Below are 17,960 nucleotides of genomic sequence, written 5' to 3' on the forward strand. Positions count from 1 at the left end.
TTTCTCTTTTGTATCTCTATAATGAGATTCGGAGATGGCCCAAGATTCTTTTCGAGAAGATTAAAATAACATTGCGCGGTGCAAAGCACTATACAAAATAATTCTTAGCAGTGCGATTCTTGAAAATTCGTAGCATATTCTCGAATCTCGCGAGACTGGAACCGGATACCACCAGGAAAACCACCGAGCATGTTACGAACCGCGATTGAATGGAGGGCGCGCTTTAAGTACGCGTTCCTTTAAAACACGGTCGTGCGCGCGGCGGAACAACAAAGTGCAACGTCGATGACAAACGATGGGCAGAAACGAGGTGTCAGAATGACGGGACCGCAAAAGGTAATGATATGATTGGACCGTTATACGCCGTACGGGGGATGTTTGCGGTTTTGCGGTTTCCGCCCCTCGAATCGACGCCTACTCCCTCTCTTTCTATCTTTCTCTCTCTCTCTCTCTCTCTCTCTTTGCCTCCCCCGCTCTCTTTCTGCCGGCTCTTATTGTTGCGCGCGAGCATCGTCGATTTCACGCCACGCCGCGGTTTACGATTCGCTAAACGACAGCGACGCGTTTTCGCACGCACGACTTAATTTCGTTAACAGTCCTTTAATCTCGAGTATATATAATCGAACGTGAAATAATACGAGTCAAAGAATTCGAAAAAAAAAAATCGATATTTACAAATCTCAACGTTTTATAAATTATTTTGATTAATAACTCATTTCTGTAATGTTCGTTTCTTAAGATAGAACATTTGTATATTACGTATATTAATCGGCAATTTTTATCGATCAGATTAGAATTATCTAACAACACAATAAGAAAACAATTTTAGAAATAAATTATAAACTATGTCGTGAATGTTTTTTTTGTGAGACTTAAATTAAAATAAAAATGTCAAAATCCTGTTAGTTTTGAGCTACTACTGTATTGCATTATTGTAAAATAAATATAGAAATCAAGCTTTTAGGTCAAAAATAAGTTTTCAAAATCAATAAATTACAGTTACTCTTTGTAGAGATTCCTTTTTGTGAATCATTCACATGAAAATAATGACCATTCACATGCACAAATTAATATTAATTAAATTGCTGACTGAGTGAAAATGATATTCGCGATGTATCGATTATTTATTTCATCGAGAAATAAATGTGTGTGAGCGGTATCACTTTTTCATCTGTCGGACGATAAATCGTCGCTCGGATTTACATAAGAAATTTGCAAGATGTAATTCTTAAATAACTAAGTTCATCGGGCTCCTTGCATAAGATTGCAGTGGTTGATTTAGTAAATGTCTTCACGTTACATCCGGTTTTTACGTAAAACTCCACCAAGCGGAAAAGAAAATTGTCGCCGTAATGCAAAAAATTATTAATGACAGAGCGATTATTCATAAACATTGCTTGAAACCTTATAATACCGTTCTTTAGATCATATTACTGTATTAAAAAAATCATTACCATTGAATAAAAAAGTATTAAAAAATAAGTATGTCATTACTTAATGACTATTATTGACAAGTTGACAGTAAAGATTTATTGTTAGAATATATTATTAAGAGTTTTACATTTTTTATCGCATTAAAAAAGTTTATAAAACATCGTTATTTCTTATTTTATTACAAAAATATATAGTTCTAGTAAGGCCAATCTTTTTTCGATGTATTTACATCTCCGTGCAGCTTGTTTGAAAAATCATCATAATGAAATGTCTTAAGATGTCCCTGACTTTTTCTCTTTTTACCGCGGTTCATTACATTCGAGCACGAGCAACATCAATCTCCTCGCACGTGTAAAGCTTTAACAGACGAATTAATTGAGCTGGATGAAACACGGGACAAAAATGGTCACGGATTCTGCTATCGAACGACTCAATTCAATCACGCCAAAAACGTATTCTATGAAACAGGATTACATACTTTGTATAGAATATTCTCTCTCAGCATCTAAGTTTTTTTTAACGCAACAAAGAAACACGCACGTGAGATCGTAAGATCATGAATGCTTCTAGAATTAAGTAAGAATTAAGTATATTCAAATAAGAAAAAAATACATAAATTTAAAGACTATAGATATTCTTAAAGATTCTGATTTCGTATTAAAACAAAATTATTCAAAAAAACACAAAATCAATATATATTTCATCAATTTTATTCAAAACGCGATTCGAGTTAATCTTCAATATAATTTAAAATTAATTCAAAAGAATGCAATTCTAACGTATGCAATTAAAACAGAATTCTTAAGAGCGAGAAAACGCCGAAAGAGCACCCTTCCACGGCAGCAGCGTTCCGAGAAAGTTGTGGAATCTTCACCTCGGGTCGGGCCCGGGCACACGACGAATGGACAAATTACAGGGTGCAGAGAATAATGAGGCTCCCGTTCTAGGACGGTACATCAGAAATCGGGGCATCTCGCGGCTATAAATCACGCGGAACACGGTCGCCGATCCAACTTCGTAAAACGGCCAATTGACGTGTTTCAGCTCGTACGGACGATGGATTCGCGTGGCACGAACTATACTACGATGATGCAAAGAGAAACAACGCAGGAATGTTGACAACAAAATGTAAAAAATAAGATGTATAGAGAATGAGAAGTACGCTGTCTCTCTACGTATCTTGGCGATCGTAAAATTTGTTGCATATATTATCTGTATTCATTTTATGTACTCTTCGTATATAATCTCTCATTCACATTCTTAATAAGTCTACATATGTATTATTGTGTTAAAAGGACAAGAAATTAACATGTACAATAAAAAAAAAGAATAGGAAAAATCTCGTGTAAAGCAATGTGGCTCACTGTCATCGCGGAGGAGCGGAAAGTATCGTTAAGCCGGGGGACAGCTCGTTGAAACGTGGTTATCTGTCGAGTTAACCATATGGTAATGATATTCTGTCCGACTTTGCGATGTATCGCAAAAACGATATCGCGCGTGATACAGAAAACTGGACACGTCGCTTCGGAATGTAACGTCAATATTATTCGAGACTGAGAATCCTATAATGATACTAGCAAACTATATACACATCCATATATTCCCCTCAATATTTCATATTTCGATTATTTAACAGCCAGACTTTTTACATGATGCTTAAACATTATTGACATTTCCTTGCTAACAGACAACTTCGATATAAATTGTTTTTTTTTTGTTTTTTTTTTTTTACAAAATATTCAATACTACTCTAATATTTCTCTAAGTAAAATTAACATAATATAAGTGTATTATTAATGTCATTAATTATTGAAAATAATAATTTATCTGACAACACTTATTTTTTTACGAATCATTATTATTTTATGATTTCCATAAATATATATTCCATAATTTCTATGTCTCTATAAAATATAACAAAATGGTAATAATTAACTGCTGACAAAAATAATTTTGAAATATAATTAAAATATTTAATTTTTATAATTACTGATGTAGCATCGATTTAAAATATGCAACTATACTACTAATCAAAAAGAGAAAAAGTCGCTTTCCTTTCGAAAGCGCGGGAAAAGATAGAAACGTGTGACTTGTCCGTCACAGTGAAATTGTTAAGGCAGGTCGAGTAAGCGAATTCAGAAAATCAAATAGCCACGAATTTATGTGCATTTCAAGCTCGTCCTGCGCTCGCTCTCGCACCTGTTTTCCAAAACATCTCGCTTGTAAAATAGGACATTTATCGGCGTGTACTTTTATGCAAATCTCTTGAACGTGAGATAGGTATGTAGGTAGGTAGGTGGATATACGCGCGGTGGAACAGATTATGATAAGTATAATCATTGACGATTACCGCGATTGTGGACGTAATCGTGCGCGCACATTTATACTCGAGCTTGCGCAAAGTTATGTCGCACAAATTAGAGAATCGTCGTATAACGGTGGCCGAAAGTGCGCATAATTTCTCGATAAGCCGCATTTAGAAGCCACGTAACGCGCATGCAACCGTCGCTCGTTATCGCGCTCGATAGACTCGTTTCACCCGATCGTCGGTGCTTCCGGCAGGAATATAAATATATACATATATATACACAAGAGAGAAATAGAGAGAAAATACCACTTACCCGTATATGGCGTCCTTGTCGCGTTTGTGGACATCGGGCACCGCGGAAGCCGCGGCCGCGGCCGCCGCCGCGAGAACGTGCTGCGGCGGCTGAGGCGGTGGATACTGGGGGTGAGCCGGTCCCATGCTACCGAGGTGTGGACTGTGATGGAGACCGGGAACGCCGCGGGCATTACCGTGTGGATCGTACAGCCCTGCACCTCCACCGCCACCACCGCCCTCGAGGTAACCCCCGTGCAGCCCGCCATCGTCGTACTGCAATCACAAAAAAAATTGCGAAATTAAAATACGCATATAAATTAAAATACATATTGATGCATGTTTACTTTTTATTTAAGAGATGCGATTTTTTTCAATATTAAATATTCGGCTCTGTTTTTCTTCTCATATGCACACACACACACACATGCTATAGATTAATAAAAATTGAAGAATATTCTTTTATATGCACTAGTGTAATATAAATTTCATGATGTATTCTAATCTTCGAGAATTGTTCATTGTAATTTGCAGCTAATACTAATGACAGTATTTTTTACAATAAGTGTTTACAAAAATGTAATTAATTAATCTTCAACTTTTATCGCATTTTCAATATTTATTAATGTTCTGCCATATATAATTTGTCATAAAGTAATTTGGGTTACAGGAGCTTAAATATAGGCGCTGTCTATTCTGGCGTTGGCTCATAAATTTAGAATCGCGCGTTTATAACGATTGACGCAAAGACTCGGAAAGAACACGTGAAGAACGTTCAAAAGGTGACACGAGACATTGGTAGAATGTCACGTCTTTTTTTAAGCAAACTTGTAACAAGCATAGTTTCGACTTCATGTTCGTGGGACGAGTATCAGCTGGTTGTTTCTAAGGACACTGTATTTTAAAATCAAAGACGCGAGACATATAGTGTCATTGCGGTTTGTTTTGCGGCCACGGAGGGCAATTAGATTTAGAAAATAAAAATCTTTATGCTTACATCATCAGCTAATTGTAAGCCTCGAAGCCAATGATATAATATGAAACAATCGTCATATGAGTTGATAACAACCATATACTTTCAAAAAGACAATTTCAATTCTCTTTAATTAAATAGTGGATTTTGATTCTTGTCTTCTCGAAAAAGCTTTTGCAAATTTATTTTATAATTTAAATACATATTTTTAAAAATAATTTATGTCCAAGATATTATAATTAATAAAAATGTATTTTATTGTCACAAAAAAATTAATTTAATATTAATATTTAAAAAAAAAGCGTAAAGACCCAGCTGAATTTTATGGATATATAGTCAACTTTTTCTTTGCCATCGCTGTCGGAGAAAAATGTAAGATTTAATCGCCGCGGGAGAGACAATTAATTACATACCATCGCGTACGACCGGTAATAAATAACCGCGTATTCAAGTACGCCTCTAGCAACGTCGATCTACCAGAATACCGCAAAAAAAGGGCAAGACCTCGTGATTCCTAGCAATAAAGTTCTCGCGCCGATGCAAAGCTGATGGATGACGAGCAAAAGTGCGCTAATTGCCGGACAAATTCGAGAGCGCGGCGTATCGACAGGGTGCTTGACGAATGAAAGCCTGGAGAGAGAAAGAGAGAGAGACCCGCCCGATCGATCGCGATCGGTCGGTCAATCGAGAATGGAAGCAATGATTTTTTTCCCGGAGTCGTCCAAGCCCGCGGTTTGTGTTACGGCAGGGTCTGCGCGGGAACGAAAGCAAGCCGATTATTATCGTTAATTGCTTAATTTTAGCGTCGGGCTCGGAATACCGCGTAATTCCGTCGCGAAAACAAGTAGTGGCGGGAATTCGCGGTTTCCGACCGGAGGAAGGAGGGAACGTTCCATGCACAAATCCGGAAAAATGTAATTCTGCCCGAGTGACATTGCAAAAATATCGTAAACCATCTGCGTGCGATCTCTCTGTGTTTCGTTTAATTTAATTCGCGCAATTCCTCCGTCGTACGAGAGAAAGCGACAGAAGGGAGTTATCAACTCGCAATGAATTCAATCTACTTGCGAGGGAGGAGAAAAAGAGCCGATATAAAGAATCTCGAAGGATGAGATTACAACTGTTATATTGCCAATACAACGCTACGGAAATATCGGGAGCAAGTATTTAATGCCAAGTGCTCGATTAATTTGATTTACACTCGTACACGTCAAGATCGCGGTGGAATTGCGAAAATTACGTGACGCGAATCGAATGCGCCCGCTTATCGCGTTTGCATTAATCCGATACGCGCATTAAAGTCGCCTCGGATCAGAATGCGAGTGTATGATGTCGGTTAAAATTCGATCTTGTCGAATTCGATCGCAATGCTCTTTTATGGTTAAAAGGAGGCGATATAATGCCGCGAAGAACCGGAGTAGTGTATTGAATTAATGTGTATGATACCTTCATCGTCGTTTCTCGAATATTTACAGGTGCATCTTTTAGACATTTTGCTTGTTATATGGATAATTTTTATACGAAACATTGGTTTTTCTCGAGTTGAAAACATTGTGGTAATTGTAGAAGATTACAAGTATTATTCTAAAAAAAAATTTCAGTATTATTCACCTTTTGCAATGTAATAATAATTAGATAGCGAGCATTATTTGTGGCAAATACTTTTTAGAAATATATTTTTACAATCTTATATCAACGCGCGATAAATTATTATTAAATTTTTCCGACCATCATGAATATTTTCACTTTGCAATTTCCTTATTCATATAACGCAAGTTCCATTTATTCGCGAAAAACGACGTAAAAGGATTTGGTAGCGGACATGTCGCGTCTAGAATGCGAATCCCTCCGTAGCGAGGACTGAAAAAGACCATGAACAATAATTCACCGTCACGACGGTATGAAGATATCACTCGACGACCAAGCGGAATATCTTAAAGGGTAGTAGAAAGAGCGGGGTGAAGTTGTGTCTCTCAAGACGCATCATGGAAGAGACTTGCAAACGTCTACCGACGATGGAGCTCATCGTCGTCGTCGTCGTCGTCCTCGTCAACGTCGTCGAGAAGACTCGTGACAGACAAAGCGGGTTCGAGAACATGCACGCCATATATACAATACAATCGCTATTTGCAGACAGTCCAGCGCTAATTTGTGACCGAAACGACGAAGAAAGTTACAGCCCGACGTCGCGACGATGTCGGACTGTCACCGAGACGTTACCGGGCGATGGGACCCGGCTTGACGTGGAAAAGATATTTCCGGAAGCAGCGCGAGAAAAGGACGAGCGGATTTCAAGATAGCGAGAACTGGCGTTAATATAGTCCTTCTACAGTAAATTATTTCTCCATTTCGCTTTCTCATCTCTTGTTAGATAAATTCAATTTAGTTAATTTCTTCGAGCGCATCAAATATCTATGTTATACCACCGTGAAATAAACTATAAATGTCACATGAAAAGTCATACGGCTCCTTAAATGCTGAATTATGTTACGCCAACACGTTCGCGTCAGGCAAAAATTGAATAATGCATCCTAGGGTTAATATACGGAATTTGTCTTGTCATGGGGGATTAATGCGAGATGCGAAAATTCCGACGTATGGAAATGACGTTTTTGCGTAAACAACACGCGCACGTACAAAGAGCCCGTTTCGATTTCGCGCAGCAACCGGCCCGAGAAACCGAGGGAAATTTAGTAAAGCCTGATAAACGACCGCCATTTATAAGTAGATAGGTCAAGGCAAGCGTTTAAGCATCTCGATATAAATTGCGAAAAAAGCGCAGAGGAGTGAGAGAAGAATGGGGGGAAGAAAAGGAGGACAGACAAGACGCGGACGAATAATACTGACGATTATCTTTCGGGTGAAAAAATATAAATCGGCAGAATACATCGGATCACCGGGAGAACTCCGAAAATTGCCGAGTGATTGAGGTGCCGCCGTCGGCGAATTTCGCGAACCGACGAGGTAAACACCAATAACCCGCACAACATTGGCCCGCCGTCTCTATGTCTTCCTCTTTCTCTCTCACACACATTTTTTCACTCCTCTCTTTTCCACTAATGCACTCTGCGGCTCTATCTCTCTGTTGCATGGCGCATAGCTGGCGTTGAAATCAATTTCAAAATTGTATAACGTATCGCGCGCGAAGAAATATCGGAGGCGTCCTACCCGCCTATTAATCTCTCGCGAGAGAGGCGTAATGCGAGAGAGATTTCGCTGAAAAGATTTCAAGAGAAAATAAAATCCGTCTTTGGTATTGCCAGACTCGTCATCGCACTTCTCCGAGATATAAAACATTTACTGTACGCGAATAACACTTAGCGTAAATGTTATTTTTATCAAGACCGACAATAATTAAATATGTATATTTCTGTAACCACTCGGCAACAAATGACGACCTTGAGTATCATCAAGATATCGCGGAGGAAAAGACCGAGACTGTCGATGACGTTTGACAGCGGAGCAAGCAAGCTCGTCTCGAAATCGGCAAGCATGTTCATCGCGAGCTCTCCACGTCAGCCATAATGTTTTATTTCGAAACAAACTTTTACGTCGAAATTTTCATTTGACATTTAGTGTCGGCATGAAAATAAAACTCGTTCACCAAGGGGGGAGGAATCGCCTGGCGTCAAATATATATAAACGAGAGATAGATAGATTGATTATTATTTAACGCGAATAAAATTTACAATTTATAATAAAACTTTCGCTGATGCGTATCGATTGACGACATTGTACTACTTACGGGCGCTTTCGCTGTCAATATCGTAAAAATACAACCAACATTTCGAAAGGAAAAAAAGCTTTCTGCGAACACCGACTTCTTTTTTAATCAATATCAACTTTTGAAAAATACTGCGTAATATCACTATTATGCCGATTATTTATAAAAGACATTTTCTTCGTGATGTTAAGTCTTTCTATTTCGAATTTGATTGCGAAATATTTAATGTTTTTCTTTTCTTCACTGCACACATAATTACGCGATATATAAAATGTAATTATCGTACATGGCAGCAATTAGTTCCTCAGAAATTCAATTACCTTAAACACTTCATATAAAATCAGATAAAGTTCCCGTAAGACAGCTCGCGCCTTGTTATCTTACCTATCGCTTCTCTCATTACGTTAGAATAGAAAGAAAATCCAACAATATAAATCGCACACGGCATAAAACTTGAAATTAACCCTGAAATGGTCACGCTACGAGCGTCACGTTAAAATAAAACGTTTTCTTTATAATAACGATTATATAACATTACACATCTTATAATATACTGCCTTTATCTTTTTTAAGACGCTTAATCTGCCAATTTGAAAAAGAAATATAAGAGTAAGACATATATTTTTAGTTCAGCTTTAGTTTTCATTTTTATTTACATATAATACTAAGTTTGCAAAAATTGAAATGTTTTTCTCTTTCCCAAAACTAAAGACAAAAATGATTAAAAATTCCTCAGAAAATCTAAAGTACCATCGATGTGTCACGGATTGATAATAATTACTAAAATAATAACTTCCACGAACACAAAACAAAAACAAACTTATGACAAAAATAAAAAATATGCTAACAATTTTTTTTTTCTTTTCTGTTACAAATTGGCAAATTTAAACACGCATGTTCCAATTGCATCTTCGAAAGCATTGAGCTTGAACGTGATTTTTAACTTATATATACATACACCGTACACTTTCTCTTTCTTTTTTCCCTCTTTACACCGATAAAATTATCTCGCGCACTTAAGAAGTTTTTAACCAAATTTATAATAACATTTCGACAATCGTGGCGATGATGCGACTTAAATTATCACAAACACATTTTTGGAGAAACAGAAACAGACATTAGGCTCGTATCGAGAGAATTCCAAATCGCGGGCACCGAGCCGAGTTAGGCCCATTTATCTCGCTCGCATGAATATGCCTCCTAACGACTGTCCAGACGGAAAAGGAAAAAAAAAACGCGACGCGCAACGACCAATGGGGAACGGCGAGAAATCGATACGACTTTAATCCGTAGGCTAAAGGCCGATATCCGCGGCAATCGGGAGAGCGAAAGTGATTGATGGATACCCATAAATACATAATCACGGCTCATTCGGTGGCGGTACAGCGCCGATGGACGACGAAAAATCGGGTACACCTCGTCGTCGAAGAGTCGTCCGTTATTCACGGTCGGAATTTTTAATCCGAGACGCGCTATCGCCTTGTTACACTGGTTTCTTCACCGAGATGAATATGTACCGCTCGTACGAAACGCACTTCTACTTATTTTTCTCCTAAATACTGATGAAATACTGATTTCGCTGTCAAAACGAAATTCAAGAGAATTAGAAACATTAATTTCAAATGATATGAAGATATATGGAAATAAATGGCTGCCTTGGAAAATAAAATTTCCTTGAAATATGATTTATAACAAGATACATTACGATGCACATTCAGCTTAATAGAAAACTCATGTTACTAATTTTCCAAGATCGCAGAATATGAAAGTTCACAGAATATCCTATATGTGAAATTTAAAAATTCTTTGCAACTTGAAATCTTTCCACAACAAATTTCATAAACAATTTTTTTGATTCAATGGAATATAGAATATTGTAATAAATAAAAAAACAAATTCTGGAATTCATTAAACGTACAGCCAAACATTTCTAAATAATCTCTGTCATTAAAACAAACATCAATAATTTTAGAACAGTCTGCATATGTATAATGAATAAATAAAATTAAAAATCGGTAAAACCGTCAATGATCCCGAATAAATGCAATGTTTATCATATATTTACGGTTATTTGAATTCCCGATACCCGTCATCGTTTACAAACAAACTGAAAAGTTACTCAGCTACTCGTTGTCATTCCTTCGGTATAAGCGCTCGAATATTCATTTCGAAAACGTTTCGCCAATATTTTGCAACCTCCGACGGGGTGTTAGGTCATCGAAAAAAAAAAATCATCTGTCAAAGATCGAGCTTTGCCACGCACTTCGCTTTCTCCGCTTCTCCGGATCCGCAGAAATTCTCCGCGCTACACGCGAAAGAGTTTCGCGATTCCGCCGGAGCGAAGTATCACTCACGCACGCATGCACGTTTCGGCAATTTTGCCAGCGCAACCGGGACCGGCACGAAGCGGAATTGAGCGGTAAAACGCGCGCGTTCGCTCGTTTTGCACAATCCGACTGCGATTGAGACACCGCAAAACATGTTATTTACCCAAAATCATCTATACTCATTATATCCAGCTTACTTGGAACTTCACGTCGCGAAGTACAATCAACACTTTGAGAACTCGGAGCACTGATATTTATTCATGGCAACGAGAGAAAGAAAAAATATGGCGCTCTCGACATAAGTTCCTCATTTCATCTTTTAGCGCATATTTACTGCTCAAAATGAAATAATTTTTATATCCTAATTTTGACGCAATTAAAATCAAAATCTGTAATTCAAAGACATGTGAAAAGATTTGTACGCAAAGATTTTGTCGATTCTACATCTCTCGCCAAAAATTGAGAGAGAGGAGAAGAAAAGGATCCTTTACACACAGATACATCCTATCGAGTGAGACGTGTCACACGCGCGAAACATATAAATAATACGCGCGAACGATTATCGGCGCGTTGCTTTTGCGCGGAGTCAGTTATCGGAATCAATACGACCCGTTTAGCATTGAGCATTGAATGATCAAGAAGTGTCAACACGATCGAATGTAATCCCCGGCTCCTTCACTTCGGAGATCGAGTTCACCACAAGTATTTCGCATTTACATACGACGGAATAAATATTATTCGAGTGGGCCGAGTATTCTCTCCGCATCGCGACAAAACAAGAGTCAGACGAGATTCAAGAAAATACAATTTTTTTTAAAACAGACCGAATATATTCGCACATATACATACGCATGTATAGAAACATTTATTCGTAAAATGTCAAGTCTCTCATAAAAACACATTTAAATGACACAAGTATTAATATGCAGCTCTTCTCTCAGAAATTGCATATTTTGATTTGTAATAATGTCTTGTGCGATTTTGCTCTATCTACTTTAGCTTCTATACGATATCAAAAATAAAAATTTATGTTGAGACAAAAATTTTTTCAACTTTACATTATTTTTGCATTATAATTTTTATAAATCGTATTTAAATAATAATTATAATATTAAAATATTGAAAAAAGAGATTATGAAACTCAAAAGTATGTCGAAGAAGAAACATTATATATATATATATATATGTATCTACATCCGACGGTCAATAGCATATCACATGATGATAGAAAATGACAATAATAGATCAATAGATCAACTCGAGATTAATTAAAATCACATGACAAGTAAAACAAAGTTAGAAATAATAAAATAATAAGAAAATAATATATATAAATAATTCATTGTGTTGTGTAAATTTTCATACATCAATGTGTTCATGAATTTTAGAAAGTTATTTATATCGTCTAAAAATTCAGAAATAAAAAAAAAATATTTTTCTCGCATATAATATTTTTTTACTACACAAATATACAAATCACAAATTTAACTTTACGATTTTGTTGGCAGATTCCACGTAAGCAGATGATTCGCGAGATAGAGAGATTTTATACGAAAACGGCAATTGTCTCCAGCAAATTGTATTTATCTGTCGTACGTGTAAACACTAATTGATTCTTCAAAATGAAGTACTTCCGACTGCAAGACTTTCCGTCTCCGCGGATCAGAAATGACGAGATGTTTGTATCGAAATAATCTCCCTTTGAGAATCCTCGCCCGTCGGGGGGTGAATATAAAGCGAATACGACAAACTTTTTACTCGCAATCGTTATTTCACTGTACAACTTCGCGTTAATACTTTGTGCGGACTCTATCATCCGTCGGCAGATTTCACTGAGAAAGATAACTGACACGCAGATATAAATTTTAATTACAAAGTGGAAATTTTTAGAACACAGAAAAAATGAAACATTCATCGTGATGTATTAAACTTGAGATCTCCGCGATGAAATTTAATTACAAGCTTGGATAAAAATGACGTCATCGAAACTTAAATATTGAAGACTAATTGTAATAAAATTGACAATGATAAGTGAGCAATGCTAAAATAAATAAATTATATAATTTTAATAAGTGATAAAAAAAAGTTGGGAATTCCATAATGTCACGAGAAATAATTTGCACTTATCACATTATATCATATGTATAATGACAATTCAGTTTTGAAAGTTGAAGAACACGAGTTCACGTCGCTCTCGGCGACTTAAAATTATAAAAAACAAAAGCTTGAACAATCGTATTTAATTAAATTATCGATAGACAAGTATCCATTATCACAATAATTTTGCAATTATTTATTACTGTTACATCGGCCCGGAATAATGAAGAAATAATTCGCCTAGCTCTTGACGCATTAGAAATATTTACGAGACACGATGTGAATAGAAACGTATTTCGGAGTCGCGACGTCTTTCATCATTGAGGACAACAACAGAGTGTCAACTTGCCGCTTGTTTTAATTATGCGTTCGTGTAATGCGACGTTTGTCATCACGACTTGACTGGACAAGAGCTGTATACACTCTGCTCGCACATCTTCTGCAATTCTGACACATGTGGAACCGTTTCCGTTTCAAACACATACAAATCCGAGATAATCGAAAAAATTACCACGCAACAAAATACTTGACGAGAAATCAACATTGTCGTAAACGCATTGGAGCGATGATTCTTCGCGACTGACTCCGAAAATGATCGCAACATTTCGTTAGACTATTTCGGAGTTTGTTAGCCTCGTATATCACTAATTCATCGAAAGTTGACGACGAGGCGTCATCTCGACTCGCAATCGAGGCCAGAGGAAATTTACTCGAATCCCCGGTGTTGTGTTATGATTATCTGCCGTAATTACGCCGCGGTCAAAGTCGTCCGATTACGATGCTTGTAATCGACACGAAAACACGAAACGGGTCCGGGAGACTCGCAGCGGATATTTAATGCTTCGCTCTCTCCCTCCAAAAAAATATATCTAATTTTGTTTCCTATTCTATCTACCCAATTATAGGCGACGCCGGCGAAACGTCAGAATAAGAAACTCGCTCTCTCGACGAGGTGAAGAAGCAACCAACCCTTTTGTGCGACCGTCGCGTTGTAAGCGACGTTACAAAACGGCCGACATGTAAATTTTCTTTCGACACGGCGACGATATTCAATTCAAATTCACTAGCTGCAGGGATCCGCGCTTAAGACGAGTTCGTTGCCGCTCTTTCTCTCTCTCGAGCTGCGACACTGTTTTATAAATTCACGCGGTGCCGATGACTCTCGAGGCTGCCTAGAGGCAAGGTTCGCGAAAACTCTGACATTCGATCTTCCTTGCAAACGAAATGACGAACCCTCGAACACTTTAGCGTCCCGAGAACCTTTTCACAGTGCGATACTCAGACAAGATAAAATCCTTCTACCGGCAATAACATTTCAGAATTTGACTCTCGTGGATATCGCGTTACTTGAACATTTTTAAGGCACTTATCGTAAATGGTGACAAATATTTTACCTTTTGTGGATACTTTATTTTCTTAAAATACTTGAAAATATCTCAAATTGTTCCTAGAGTGCTAGTCACTGAAGATACGCCTCGACTTCTCGCATTTTAAGAAAATTGGGACATTTTTCACCCAAGATTATATTGAGAAATAATGCAAAAGAATCGTACGTGGACCTCGGCTGATTTTACACGACTCGCACGGCCTGTCGACTATTTCTCGCCTAACATCGTGATAACTCTAAGAAGGGGGGCAAAAGGTGAATACACAGAAATGCAACTGCATAAAACGTACCCTTGGCTGCGCCATGAACGCCCTGGCCGCGCCGGGGAACTCTGCGTGCTGAGCCACCGTAGCGGCTGTATTTTCCCACAATGTAAGCAAGCCTCGACACTTCACAACACTTTCTCAGCACTGTTGTAGCGCGATCTAAGCCTGGCGCTCAAACGCGCTACGTGACGTTGGACTTTCACGATAAAAGGTAGAGTAGGTTGTCCGACGGGTAGAGGATCGAGGTCGAATTCCAAGCTCCGTCGGTAGCCGACGGGTAAACCGAGAAGAATGAGTTTCTCCTTCTTCCTCCTCTTTTTTCAGATTAATCCTCAGAATGCGAATCGACCGGCACACGTGTTGAACACAATCGCTTTCCGTCGGCCCGCTGCTGCTCTCTTCCGCTGTATCTACGTTTTCTTCTCTCTCTTCCCTTCTATATTTCTCTCGAACTCTCTTCCCCTTTCGTGTTTTTCTCTCTCTCTCTCTTTTCCGCGATTTCGAAGAGCTCAAGAGCGTCGCTCGCAAGAGAGACGTGCAGCCGACGTCGAATTTCAATAACTGCGAACAAGCGTCAGCACAGTTCAGCAATCTCGGGTATCAGCGAGACTTCCACGACGGCTACGACGGCTACTACTACGGCTGCGGCCGGGTACACGTGTTTCCACATCGTCGTCGCTGATGATGACACCACCTCGGTCGTTCCGGGGACACGGTGTCGGATCGCCTCCCGTCAATCCCGCATATCTTCGCGTATATTATCTGGAACGATATACTCCTCTTCAACGACTGTTGACTGGGTTCTCTCGATCGCGATCTCGGAGCAAGGATAAACGCGGTGAAGTAACGTGGTGGCTAATATGACACCTAGAGCGCGGGATTCGCGCGCGAGGTGATCGCGGGACCTGTCGGCCGAGCGTGCCACATCGAGGTGGCGCCGGGATGTCTGGTCGCAGGTAGCAAAACCTTGATTCCTCTCCTAATATCCGACACGATACACGATATATTACGACGCGTCCGGAGACGTCCTGTTTTTTTTTTCTCCTTTTCTACATTCACTGTTTGCAGCACAACCAACAGAAAATGATCACTGATGTCACTGACAGAACACGTTATATCCTTCGTTTACTCGTTTCGGGACACGAGACGTGGATCCACAATGACGCCCGACGACGAAGACGACGACGACGGCGGGCGTCACGACGCTAGCACTTATATTTCACCGTCGCGGCACAGTCAACCGATGCGTACGCTCGCACCTCGCGGATGCTCCGTGTTTACGAATGACTGAGAGTGAGTGAGTGAGAGAAAGAGAGAGAGATAGAGAGATAGAGAAAGAGAGAGAGAGAGAGCGCGCGCGTGACGCGCACAGTGTGGCAGCAGCGTTGCCACGACGATGCGCGCTGTCCCGCGATATGTATCTCCTCTTCTCCGAGTTGCCGCCTGAGAAGTCGCGCACAACAATCTCGTAACAACCGGATCGCGCTCGTTGCAATGTATCGGAGCAATCTCGCGCGCGCGCGTGCTCGACGAAGACTATCCGCGGATATACGAGAAGACGGGGACGTGGGTTTCCTACTGCGGGCACGACGACGGGTACATCCCGCTATCACCACGCGAAGACGGCGCGCGTACGGACCGCGAAGTCGAGAGAGGAGATTCGCGCCGAGCGAGTGATGTCCGACCCTCCTCCCTGACCGTGACTACTACTGCGTGTGGCACTCGTAACTCCGGCGGACAGAAGGCGGTAGGTTCGTAGTATATAGTGTGCTTACACGTATAGCTACGCCGGGCACGGGGATATGCGTGTTTCAGGTTTTCCCCCACGAAAAAGCAACCGGGTTGTGTGTAGATCGCACGGGTTAGAGAAGAGCGGAGCGAGCGAGCGTGGAGAGTAGCGCCTAGCGCGGTTTTAGATCCTGCGCCTTCCGCAGTCGTTCGCCAACTGTCAATCAGCGCCGCGCTATGCCACAGAGTGGGAGACCAGGTGCCACGCCTACGGCCAATGTGTCTTCGAGACCGCCCATCGGGATCGGGGGTGAGAGAGAGAGAACCTGGTGGTCCAGCGCCGCGACGGCGAGATTGCGAACTACAGAATCCTCCGCCATCGCTACACCACTACCAAAGCGACTGCCGACGGATCACCACGACGACGACGACGGCGATGAGGTCGACGAGGGCCTAGGTACGCTACGAGAAACGTCGTTCGCGCGAAAGAAGCGCGAGATACCAGGGAGAATCCGCGAAACCGACTCCGTTGCTCCGATTTCAGGCGTCTCATACACGGGGAAGACTCTTGAGATTGGTCTTCTAACAAAACTAAAGCAGGGAGAAGATGCGATCTTGGATCCGACAAAATTTTACGAAACTGCAGCATTATTTTTCTGAAATTCTATCTCGCGCACCTTAGACAAAGTCCGATTAATATTCCATACAAAATTATAAAATAAAAAAATAGTTACCAACATATTATTGTTAAACAGTGTATCTAGAGTAAAAGAGAGGATATTGAATTGCACATGGATAATTTTGGATTTTTGTTTACTCGACGTGGATATTAATACGATTGTGGCACGTCAAGATCCGTACCGTCGATGATCGATGTTTTCTTGCGGAATAAACTGGTAAGCATTTTGACAGGGTGCTTTCGGGACTACTTCCCCTTTTGCCCCTAGCTGGGTGGATCGAACCGAAGATGCTCGAGCGGTCACGAACGCAGGACAATACTGACAGCCAGCGCGACGAATACTTTTTGGCAGAGAGAGAGAGAGAGAAAAAGAGGAGACCGCACGCTGTTTTCACACAAACGCAAACGTTTCGACGAATTTGCAAACGATCCAAGAATTGCGGAATTAGAATTAATTCTGTATTCGATAAATCACCGTTCCTTCCTAAATTATAGATATCACGTGCGTGCATAACGAAGAACGAATATTTGTTTTAGCGGAATTAGATGCTGACCGACGTCGCAAATTATTGCTTAGTAATCCTATTTAATGAAACGATTCTTTCAGTTCGCCGTTTGCCGTCGGACAGTATATTGGCGGGGGCAACAGGATAAGAATTTCTCGGTTAACCGCAAGAAGAGGAAGCTACGCGTTGATATAAAAATAACGAGCATTTAATTTTTTTTCATTACACTTGAAATACGTA

The 17,960-nt window shown here is 39.9% G+C and overlaps 1 protein-coding gene and 1 long non-coding RNA gene across 2 annotated transcripts in view; one reads left to right on the forward strand and one right to left on the reverse strand.

Annotated features, from left to right (window-relative positions):
- LOC114942964 (Meis homeobox homothorax) overlaps positions 1 to 16,750 on the reverse strand; it is a 53,267-nt gene extending 36,517 nt beyond the window's left edge. The window contains exons 1-2 of the mRNA XM_029318478.2: positions 14,832 to 16,750; positions 4,056 to 4,309 (exon numbers count right to left, since the gene is read on the reverse strand). Coding sequence (XP_029174311.2) covers positions 4,056 to 4,309; positions 14,832 to 14,846 — 269 coding nt within the window. The 5' untranslated portion in view covers positions 14,847 to 16,750. The remainder of the gene's footprint in view (positions 1 to 4,055; positions 4,310 to 14,831) is intronic.
- On the forward strand, positions 16,155 to 17,325 carry LOC114942969 (uncharacterized). The gene is made up of 2 exons (XR_003821922.1): positions 16,155 to 16,554; positions 16,623 to 17,325. It is a non-coding gene; the product is annotated as an uncharacterized LOC114942969 (long non-coding RNA).
- The last annotated feature ends 635 nt before the right edge of the window (positions 17,326 to 17,960 follow it).

This window comes from Nylanderia fulva, unplaced genomic scaffold (genome assembly GCF_048542155.1).
Source record: "Nylanderia fulva isolate GAGA-0341 unplaced genomic scaffold, ASM4854215v1 Scaffold2, whole genome shotgun sequence".
Taxonomy (NCBI): Eukaryota; Metazoa; Arthropoda; class Insecta; order Hymenoptera; family Formicidae; genus Nylanderia; species Nylanderia fulva.